At 42.7% G+C, this 11,537-nt stretch overlaps 1 protein-coding gene across 1 annotated transcript; it reads right to left on the bottom strand.

Annotated features, from left to right (window-relative positions):
* Positions 1–3,662: 3,662 nt before the first annotated feature.
* Positions 3,663–7,073, bottom strand: CALHM6 (calcium homeostasis modulator family member 6). The gene is made up of 2 exons (XM_005243740.3): positions 6,430–7,073; positions 3,663–4,266 (listed from the first exon to the last, which is right to left on the bottom strand). Exons 1-2 carry the CDS (start codon positions 6,961–6,963, stop codon positions 3,850–3,852), a joined length of 951 nt encoding a protein of 316 aa, XP_005243797.2. The 5' UTR covers positions 6,964–7,073; the 3' UTR covers positions 3,663–3,849.
* Positions 7,074–11,537: the final 4,464 nt, after the last annotated feature.

The following is an 11,537-nucleotide window of genomic DNA, read 5'->3' as shown; positions in this document are numbered from 1 at the left end:
TCCCTCAGTCTGTTTACCTTTTAATCCTGCTAATTCAGGGGCACCTCTTACCTTGGGGACAACAGGGTTCATTCCCACCAGAACTGTACAATCCTCACAATAATCTTTCTCCCTTCTTTTGTCTTAACAGGTAGTACAGTGGTGGCATACTGTAACGCGGTACTGTAATGCAGCTTTAAGAGAACAATTTTGTACAGAACAAAAACTATGCTATTCGTTACCCGGCCTTGGGCTCAGCGCAACATGCTGTTACATGCTATCCGTAACAAATGACAACATGTGACAACATGCTACAACAAGTAACAAGTTTCCCTGCCTTTTTTTTTTTTTTTTTTTTTTTTAATCAGGGCTGAAACGTCAGGTGCAATTTGCCTGATTTCACTGCCAGTGCAGGAGCCCTTGGTGGGGTTTTGCTGGTTATTCCCAGCTGGCTGAGATGGAGATGTGGTGATTTTGGCTGACCACAAAAAGGTTTTTTACAAGGCATTGGCCATTTTTGCTCTTTCCAGTAACATCCTACCAATCAAATATTCTCCTTTTATTATTATCTTGAAAGTGAATAACCTATACTGTTTTTGTTTTGTAAGATACAATTATCTTATTTAAAACTCTGTTGCATTAGATGTGCACACAGGTCTGTGTGCATGCACACACCTATGGTAACGTTTTCTGTCGAGGTCTGCACTAGTTAAAAAGCATCAGTCACCACACTGCAGTGACACGAAGGCAGACTCCTGTGTATTCAGGACCTATTAAAGAGTTTCTGCCTGCAGGCATTAGCTAGCAAAGTCAGGGCTGGGTATTTCAACATTTTTAAAGCAAGGACCATTAGCATCATGCTGGGGCCTTTGCAGTCTTGCTGCACTGGCTGTGGCGTGGCCAGGGCTTTCTCCCCTTCCTTTAGCATCAAACATTTGCAGTGATGTTCCATCAAAGTGACGTAGGGCATCAAAGCTGTTTCTTTAGGTTTCAGTATTTCAGAATAAACAGCCTGAGGAAATCTTTACTTCTATTTGGACACAGTAAGTTTTGAAGGATGAGTTTCCACTGTGCAATTGAACATAGAGCAGAAATGCCTGAGTCAGTCAAGGCAGCACAGATTGAGATCAAGCCAAGAGGCAACATAAGACTGCCAGACTAGGCTGGGTGCTAGTTCATACTCATATTCTGCTTGTGCATCTGGTTGTCCAGCAGTCGTTCCTCTTGGCTCAGCTCTGTGCTGGGCAGACATGCTGAATGCACAATGTTTTACTGTTAGCGTTTCTTGTATTTTCTTCCTACACTGGATCACCTCATCCGTTGTATTCTAATATGGAATAAACCAATATTAGCTAGAAAAATGGTAATAAACAACAGAAAAAACAGTGACCCATGCTACGTTACCATTAATTGCTGACATTCGCTACCCTATGCACATACAGTTTTTGCTTGTCTCGCTTGGTAGCATATTCACAGAAGTGTTCCTCAGTGTTTTGTTTTAGTGTAGGCCCTTCTTTTGAAGGTGTCTAATGGAGGACTCACAAGTGTGCTGAAGCTTCTCTCCAAACTTTCTTTCATTATAAATGTAATTACATACAGAAGATATGAGTGTTACATAAAGTGAGGAAAAATCAAAATTCAAACATGACTGCATACAAAACCAATACACATCTGCTTCTGTTCTTGTACATAGATATATATTTTTTCCTTCCCCCAAAAGTCACTTCACCTGTGAAAAACAGACTGCCATCATTTCCAGCAAACTTGAAGGCATGTATTGCAGTCCCATTTGAAGCCTTTGCTCCTTGATTTTAATTAAAAGTGCTGGCTCTGTGTCTTGCCTGGAAAGCTAAGGCAGCTTTGGTAATGAGACCCTAGCAGCTGCAACTGTTTGTGGAAAGTGGCAAAAGCCCACCCAGATACAGCTGAGAGGATTAACACAAAATCTGAGGGTGTTTTCAGCTGCAGCTTCTCTTCAAGAAAAGAAGAGAAGGTACAGCTTGTTCCTGGTAGATTTCAGTCTACCCAGAAGTATTTTACTCTAAGGTAAAGTCTAGCCCCTCTGCGTCAAGGAACATTTTGGCACTGATTGCAGTGGGGCCAGGATATTGTTTCCTTCCCTTTTGCAACATTCCAGAGATTTATCTTTCTCTACGTGTCAATGAACAAATGAGTTCTTCAATATGAAAGGTAAAATGGAATATTTTTAACTGAACCATGCTTTCTGGGGTCACAAATACCAAATTGGATGCTTGTTACTCTATTATCAAGTTTCTTGGAAGGAAAATAGCACTGAGCAAGTCAGTGGCTCTGTGACAAAATGAATGCTTTTTAAAATTCCTTTCTACTTACAGAATTAAATGTTGTTTTCCTTTTATGTGTTATATGTGTCTATGTCATGTTATACATATGTTATATGTGTTATATAATAAGAATGAAGCTTCCGAGCTAGTTATATTCATCTAGTTAAAAAAGGCTTTTCCCTTCCTTCTTCCTTGGAAAATGACTGTAACAAACAATTTCATGGGCTTCCACTCTGTCTGTCTGAATGGTTTCCAGGTTAGAATTTACTGTCTAGAAAGAGAAGATTTCTGGGAGAAATGAAGACAGCCTCGACCAAACAATCTGACTCACCTCTCTAAAAAAAAACTTTTCAGAGAAAACCTGAACTGTCTTGTTCTTCATTCAAAACTGATATCTATCTTTGTTTCTTATAATCAGATGTTCTTTGATGAAAACATGATTATTTGCTAATATGGATTGTGGATTTATAATGTCCTTAAGTATGTAGCTGCGCTGTAAATGTTTGTTAATATAAGCTTCACCTATACTGCCATCCTATGCATAAGCCTAACACAAGACATGAAAATTTAAGTTAAGTTTCCATTCTGGACCAAGTTAAATAGTGAATTGGGTAGGGACATTCAGGTGTAGCTTAGGTACTGATGCCAGGGCCAAACCCCTATATATAATATTATATATTTTTTAAAAAAGCGTAATTATGGATTTTTCAGGAAAAATAGAAAAAATATAAATGGAATGTAAACAGGAAGATTTAATGTTTGTGTGTTTCCCCTGCACCATTCAAATGCCTATAAAAAGCTGTACAATTACAGGAAATAAGCAGTGGAGCTCATTAAGAAGGCCTGCTGCAAAAGGTGATCAAGATCAGGCAGAGGTAAAGAAAATTTACCACCATAATAGTCTTTAGTTTCACTGTTATTAAAGCTGCTGAGCATGTAGTGGTAAAATCGCTGGAATCATTTTGCTCATCTAATCAAACTGATAAGCAGCTGAAGTCATTCTGATGGACTCCTTTGTTATGCACAGATAGCTCCAAAATCCTGATTGCTTCCCAGATTTTAAAAGATACCGTCCTTCCCTTGAGAAACTAATTGACTGAAAGTAAGTATTTTAGTCTAGAGCTTGCTCTAAACTTCACTGAAGAATATGTGGTCAAGTGAGAGCTAATAAACTAAGCTGAATTTCTGGTGAAAACTTCCATTCCTTTTTGTCTTTTTGATACTGCCAGGTACGAAGATTTGTTATTGTCACTCCAGATGCCAAATGCCCTTATGGTGTTTGGTAATAATTTGACATAGTATGTGCTGACATCTTTGTGGATGATGATTATTTTATACATGTGGCCGTTCTCAATGAACAACGACATATGAAAACTCCCATTGTGACAGATTCATTTATTTAAATGTACTTAAGCAAAAGTTATCAAGTATATTTAAAACCAAATCTGCGGAGAGTTACAGTTATCAGCTTTTACACACAATATGCATAGATTTCAGTAAAGCACAGACTAAGATTCTTTTATCAATAGGGTTAAAAGACGGCAGGCGTTGCAAAGGATTTGTTTCATTAAAACCCGGACTCGCTTGCACTTGCTTCATCCACAAACTCTAAAACAGGGAGATTCTGATGTCCTTCCTTGAATCTGACGCTGTTGCCTCTGTTTGTGTTGACATACTTGTGTATCATGCTGTAATACTGCTCTTGTGAATTGAAGGTATACAAGATTGAAATCTTCCTCCAGTCTTCATTGCTGGGAGTCTGGAACGGTGCTGGGTCAGTGGCTTCGAAAAAGCACTTCGTATTTATTTCTGCCAGCTTGGTTGCATGCTCTTTAGCCTTAATCTCCCAGAGCTCCCTTTCCTTTTTTGAGTAAATTTTCCAGAACCTGAGCTGAAGATAGCTAACTGGGGAGTAACAATGGCTGACACATGTTGAAATCAGTGCCACAGTCATGCTGCTGGATACCAGGATCCATCCTATCAGCTTGGAAAAGAGATAGATGCGTTAATGGTGGGTTTCATGGTCATATGTAGGAGTATAGAACTTAATATTGAAGCAGACATGAAAACTGTTAAAGATGTTCTGGAGTGCCTGTTAACAGTCTGCTTGCTCTGGGAAGAGGGGACCACATGTACACAATTCAGCAAGCCTTACAGAGCTTATGAACCCCTGAGCTGATTTTGTTGGATTGAGGATGAATATAAAAAAAAAAAGAAAAAAAAAAAAGAAAGAAAAAAGAAAAAGAGCAGGTGGAGTGAAGTTCTTTCCTCAGTTGTATCCAGCTTTCTTAACTTTAAAGGCAAGATACTGGCCAGCAGTTTCTGCAGTTGTGGTCAGGTTTACGGTACAGAGGGTGCAGAATCACCCTGTCTGCCTCTGGTGCTGCAAGTGAAAAAATGGTGTTTTATCTGCTCTGAGAAAGTAACTGCTCTCCCCGATGTCTGAGTCTGCAAAAAATAGCCAGTTGCCACAGTACACAAGAAAAGTTGGTTCCTGTATGTTTTGTAGGCAGGACACAGATTTGACTATTGAATATTGGAATTTGTTCTTGTTTTATACATGATTTTAACATCCTTAGACAAGTCACAGAGGCCCCACCTAAGGCAAGTGTCCTAGTAGATGCTGGTCCCTCCAGTACCCAGTGGTACATAGCTGGAAGGTCCAGGCAGAGATCTCACAGTACTCCCTTTCACATCTGGCTGATTTTTTTTTCAAGTGGAAAACATTGAGTGCTAAAGAAAAATGAGTTTTTTGGTTCTTAAAGTTTTTGGAAGTAGATCAGATATTAAAAATGATGGTCAGTAACAAAAATGCTCTCATACTTTCTCTGATTTGACTGGTTTGCTTCTTTTAGATTTCACTGCGGTATCAGTAACAGACAGTCTTGATTTTGCTCCTTTCTCTACCCTATCTGAATTAAATGATATAGAGTTTGCCCCATTTCAGTCTTTTTCTTGGAGCAGCAGCATGCTAAATATTTGATGAATCTAAACAGTTGTTTTTGTTTTAATAAGCATTTTTAGTAAAGAGGAAGTACTAAAATCCAAGTGATTATAATCTCATATAAACTTAACTCCCTTAACCAGACTTGATGTTTTCCTGAGAAAAAGTTGGTAAAACCTGATTTTTCTACTGGAATTAAGACAACAACCAAACAAAACTAGAAACAAAACTGGAGTGCTGCCAAAATCTGGGCGTTTCATTTCACTCCAAACAAAAAAAATCCACCCACAAATGCTATTTTTTTGATCATGCAGTTTGTCTTCAGCACAAGAACACTCTAACAAGATGTATACGTATTTTAACTAAAGGGAGCTTCTAGGAAAGATGGGGAGAGACGTTTTAGTAGGGTCTGTAGTGATCCCACAAGGGGGAAGGGTTTTAAACTGAAAGAGGGTAGATTTAGATTAGCTATTAGGAAGAAACTCTTCACTGTGAGGATGGTGAGGCACAGGCACAGGCTGCCCAGAGAAGCTGTGGATGCCCCATCCCTGGAAGTGTTCCAGGCCAGGCTGGATGGGGCTGTGAGCAACCTGGTCTAGTGGAAGGTGTCCCTGGCCACGGCAGGGGGGTTGCAACTAGATGACCTTTAAGGTCCCTTCCAACCCAAACCATTCTGGGATTCAATGATTCTAGTACACCAGTATGAAATTATTGATAGGTTCAAGTGCTGAGATTAATAGTCAAACAAACTGTCCTCATTAGTTTCACTTGCTGGTGCTCTGTTGCAAAGAGACATCAGTGTCCTGTCTATTTGTGACCTCAGCTTCCCCTCAGCTAATGTGTACTTACGGAAGTTTTTGGAATTTAGAGGGATAGAAATGTAAAAAGAGAAGAACTCACTCACTAAGTTAAATGAGAAGAAAACTTCCTGTGGAAAGTCCTGGTCTCTAGGCGGGTTCCCTGCCCAGCTTTGAAAGGGGTTTTGTAAATGGCAGTGCCAAACAATTGCCATGTAAACCCAGAAACTAGCACAAATATACACTTATTACCTTTCTGTTAGTGGTGTTTTTTTTTTTGCTAATTGTATACTTTTGGTGCTTACATAGCACGAAAGGGAGGGGCTGTTGACAGCCCCAGCAGGCACCACCATACACAGAACAGCCAGGGTTGAAGCTCGTAGGGTGAAGAGTGGAGAGGCTTTACCTGAGACTGTGCCTTCAGGCTGAGGACTTCAGTCGATATGTTCTGTGATAATTTCTCATCACAGGGTATTTTGACCAGCAGCTTGTGGCACTCCTGTCCTTTGCCTTTACACATGAAGTTCCTTATCAGGCTGTTCCCACTGGCTGCACACTCGTAGAAGCTAGCTCTGAGCAGGGCCACCGCAATCCAGGTGAGGGGGGCCACCAAGGCTCTGGCTGTCACCATCAGCAGCACGAAGCAGTAGTGGGTGCAGGCTCCCCAGCGGTTGCAGCTGCAGCACTTCTCCGGAGAGCAGCTGCCTGTCAGCAGGCGCCATGTCCTGGTGTTCACCATGTAGCCAAGCAGAAAGAGGATGAAGGCAGGCACTATGAGGAAGACGCAGCCATACAGCATGTTCCCAGAATTGCAAGGACACTTGAACACCACAGACGAGAAGATGTGCTCACTGGCAGCTGTCAGCAGGGACACAGTGCTGTAACCCAGAACAGTCTGGTGGCGGATGCAGAAATCCAGCACCCAGTGTAACTTATCCATTTTCTGTGTCCCCTTACTTTGAGGAGAGCAAAATTTCAGTCAGAAAAGGAATAGAGGAAGACAAGTGTCCTGAAGCTCCCATGACTTAGAGAAGCTCATGGAGCTTTCAGTTTCTGTTGGTGGTGACGTAAAGAGGCATAGAAGCAGCTCTCGGAGGAAACAGAAGAGCACAAGCCCACTGCAGAGTATCAAGGTCATGTGGAGACCACGGTCGAAACTCAGCCCAGTAATCTACATCAAAACAACAATGATCTATCTTTGTTTCTATAAAAATAGATTGTCTGCACATGCATTGCAAGTACTAATGGCTTAAACCTCATCATCATCTTTTCAGTGAGGCAACAGATTCAAAGTGTGAATAAAATTTGAGAAATCTATCCAGGACCATGTACAGTTTTCTATCCTGCCTTATTATTGGCAATACAACATGGCTTGTTCCCTTATGGAAGAAAGTTCAACTATAATAATGTTTTTTCAAGCTAAGAAATTAATCTTTTTAAAGCAGTTAGAGCAAATTAGGCAGTACGCACATAGCAATGGCCCAGCAAGTGGTTTCCACTGAAGCTCCAACTACCAGAGTACCATTTGCCAGGAACCAGACTTTGGACTTCCTTCTCCGTAGTAGGTGGTGGCAGCTTTGTAGCCCCCCCCAAAATCCCACTCGTAAACCAGCAGAAACTAAGCAGATGGCATGAAGTGGAAAAATGATGGAAAAGTATTGCATAATGAAGAAAAAGAAATCTGGAAGGGATTTCTGGGCTTGGAAGACTGGGCTGCATATGAAAACATTTGTTCCCAGAGACCCCAGGTTTCATTCACACTCTGAGGGAGTTCATCCAGGCTCCTAGCTAAGGTTTGTCTTGTCTAAATCCAGATGAGGTGAACTGGCGCTTAGAATTAAGGAAGTTGAAGCTTTGTGTTTGCTGGTAGCCATGTAGCTGAAGATCTCTGAGGCAATGTAGGCAGTGTGGTAGTTCACTGTCATCATATCCTTGGTGACACCCAGATGAGCTGCCAGCCAAGGATGGTGGTCACCGTTGTCTCCTCTGCTGCAGCCGCTTATCTCTGATTTTAGTCAAAATTACCTGCCTCTTGCATGACCTGGGAGCTCACTGGGTGGATCAGCAATATGATTTCATCCTGATCAGATTTGAAATGCTATAATTTACACTGCACTGATTCTTCCTGGGCATTATCACGGCACAGAGGTTAACCACAAAGCCAGAGCCTCACCCCAGGCTCAGGGAAACATTGCCTCCAGCTGGGCCAGCCTGATTTTTGTACTGGCTACTTCAGGCAAGACAGCAAGGTATGATGCTGCTAGACTCCATGCCATACTTGGGGCTGCAGGAACCAAGCACAGTGGAAGCACAGTGGCTTGTCAAAACTCTGTGAGAGCCTAAATTGCTTTCAATGAACTTTGGGGGTCATTTAAACATTCCAAGAAGGGTCCTTGCAGCTCTTTGGTCAGTGAGTAGGTGGCACAGAGATGCCAGAATAGTCAGCGCTGGTGTGGCTGCCCATTGGGCTTGCACCAGACGTTCTGTGCTCAGCACTGAGCTCCTGCTGCTGCTGCAGGCAAAAACATGCCAATAACTTAAATGTTTGCCTTGGTCTGAAGGAGAATTTGCTTTGTTATACAACAAAGTGTATAATAAACAGTGTATAATAAAGACATAAAACCAAAAGGGACATAAAACTAGCGAGAGTAAATCAGACTGAAGGCTGAGTTAGTCTGGTCACCTCTTGGTTACAGCGGATAGCTAAGGAGGAGCACGGGGACAGGGAAAGCAAGCTCAGGAACGCACTCGCACCCTGTGAATCTGCATTTCAGGGATCTCTGCATCTAACATCTCCTGAGGTGTATCTTCTGTAAATTTGTCTGGCTTCAGTTTTAACCCATGCAGATTTTTCAGCATCCAAAATACTGTACAAAATACTTCATTCAAACCTGACACCAGCCCATTCGATGCTCCCAGGTTCTGGAAGTGGAAGAGATAAAACACTGGATCCCTACCTGGTACCTTCATCAACTAATGATCTTGTGCACCTTCATTATAGCCCCCTCTTTTCCAGGCTGAGGAGCTTGTAATGTAGGGCTTTCCTTATCTGATGTATACCTTTGAATATATATATATTTTTTAAATCCATGTCACCACCTGAACCATTCTGTAGGATTCAGGTATCATTTTTCACATGAGGGGAAATGGAGGGTATGCTAGATTTGTAGTGCATTGAAGGTGCAGCTGAATCCTGGTTTGCTACAATGGCATACTGACATGACTTTATTTTCTATTTCCTTGTAATCATTTCTAGAATTTTAACTGCTTTCTGATCATCTGTGAAGCACGGAGTCGATACTTCAGTGAGCTATGTATTATAACAAAAAAACTCTCAGTCCTGAGGGGTAATCCCAGTCGGATCTGAGTCTGTCAGTGTCAGGACTTGATTTCAGTTCAAACACCACTCCCTCTAGGCCGAATTCGATCCGCCATTTTCCTTTCTGGTTGGGCAGTCTACGAAAATGTATCTGCAGCTCTTTAAAGCAGAGGTTAGTTTTAAAATATCCAGAATAACTTTGTTTACTGGCAAATATCGTTACTTTGATTTTCACCTAGAGACTGCTAGAGGCAACGGTTAGTGTACCCTGAAGCCAGAATATACCATGTCTGGAAAAGTCTCAGCGGGTGTGGGGACGGCAGCAGGAACAGCAGCGAGGCCGGGATGGGGGCTGCTCCAGGAGCCACCGCTTTAACGAGGGAGCCTGACCACCTGGAGCAGGTGATGGCCGCACTGGGGAAAGAGTGCCGCCAAGAAGCCCTGCTACTTCTCCTTTGGAGCCCGATTTTAGCAGTGTTTTGTTTATCTGTCATAAAATACGATTTCAGGAACACCCTTCCTGGGAAAGGGAGGTGAGCACTGTGTGAAAAAGGATTAACCCTCGCCTCCACGCAAACATGTTTCCAGTAAATACTGGCAGGCGGAGGTGGGAGAGGGAGGAGAGACCACCCCGGCTGGGAAGCAGCGGAGCAGCAGTGCTGGGAGCCGAGCGGGGCCCTGCCGTGGCCCGGGCGGGCGCGGCCTGCGGGCGGCCCCGGGAGCCGGGCGGGAGCCGGAGGCGGGGCGGGCCAGGGCAGTGCGGGGCCTTGTCCGCCCGGGGCGGCTCATCCCTGCCCGCTGAGCTACCCCTTGGCTCACCCCAGCAGCTGTAAAGCATTGACTGGAGAGTGTTCAGAAAAGTAAGTTTCCTGTTAAACAACCCAGAACTCCCATGTAACGGTCGTTTCTGCACTGATTTGCGCTGATTTTCATGCCTTCCAAGGGGTGTGTGTGAAAGCAATGCCAGGGTGACAAAGATGGACATTTTTAGAACAAAATCATTATTTGAAACATCTTTTCATTTTGAAATATACTTTATTTAAATGAAGGGGTCAGCTGAAAACAAACTGACTCTAATATTTTACCAAGTTTCTCCTTGATGTTTTAATTTCTATCCTTTTATTTGCAGCGGACTGAATCTCAAACGCCGCCTAGGCAGAAAGAGCTGCAGTTGAACTAGTCCTGTGGTTGCCTCAGACGCGTAATGCTGGTCTGAAAAGCGGCGTGTGTCTGTGTGTAGGTCCGGTCAATGGAGGCTCCTCCAGTGCTTACTGAGTAGATCTTGTTTTACTCATGTTAGTAAGGGCTTCCAATAAGTTGCTTATTTTTTTTTCTTTTGCTGAGACATTTGCTATTAGCTCGGAATAGCAAAAAACTGGTTTTGTTTTTACACGAATCATTCCATTTCTAGCTGCTTTGACCAAGGCCCATCCTGTCCCAAATTCCTGTCATGAGTCTTATCAAGAGCAGCTTCCTGTTCACATGATTAATCTAAGATGTTGTGCATCCACGGGTGCGATGGGAAAGAGCACCGTGGCACTGGTTTCCTTCTCATAACAACTGGACTTGCTTCTTCAGGTTAAAGAGTTGTAAGCTGCATTTCTCAGTACTCAGTTCAGAAAGACATGGAAAAGTCTTTCTTATTCTAGGAAAATTCTTGTAATGCCTTTTGTTTCATTGCAGGTGAAATTAATGCTTAACTAGTGGGGGTCTTGTCTGCAAGCAGATCTGCACCTACCCTCCAGGTGGACTGACCTCCCCTGGAGGCCCATTACTTCAGTTTGTGAAACCGGGGAAGTTATTCTGACTTTACGATTGAACCAGTCTTCTTACATGTTTGTGGAGTGTCACACAGCTCAGTGGCACCACATAAATCATTAATAATACTAATACTTGGCAGAGCAGCAGCCTGAGAAGTAGCACGGTGACTGGGCATGCACAGCTTACAAGCATTTGTGTACATTATACTGCTATTTTAAGGCATTACATTTATTAGGAGTTTTTGGCTGAAAACAGATTTTAGTGGGTAGGCAGGATCCAGGGCTGCAAAACCAAGTGTAGCTCTGAAGGAGGCTCTGGTGAGTGAGCTCTGGTACAGACTCACACAAGCCGTTGCACTATTTTCTCTTGCTGTTATTTACTGCTGCTCTTTTAACAGTACAGATCCACTGCAGGTCTCATTTCTGTATGAGGAG

This window comes from Falco peregrinus, chromosome 7 (genome assembly GCF_023634155.1).
Source record: "Falco peregrinus isolate bFalPer1 chromosome 7, bFalPer1.pri, whole genome shotgun sequence".
NCBI lineage: Eukaryota > Metazoa > Chordata > Aves > Falconiformes > Falconidae > Falco > Falco peregrinus.
The sequence above is the reverse complement of the archived record's forward strand: the minus strand, read 5'-3'. Positions and strand labels throughout refer to the sequence as shown.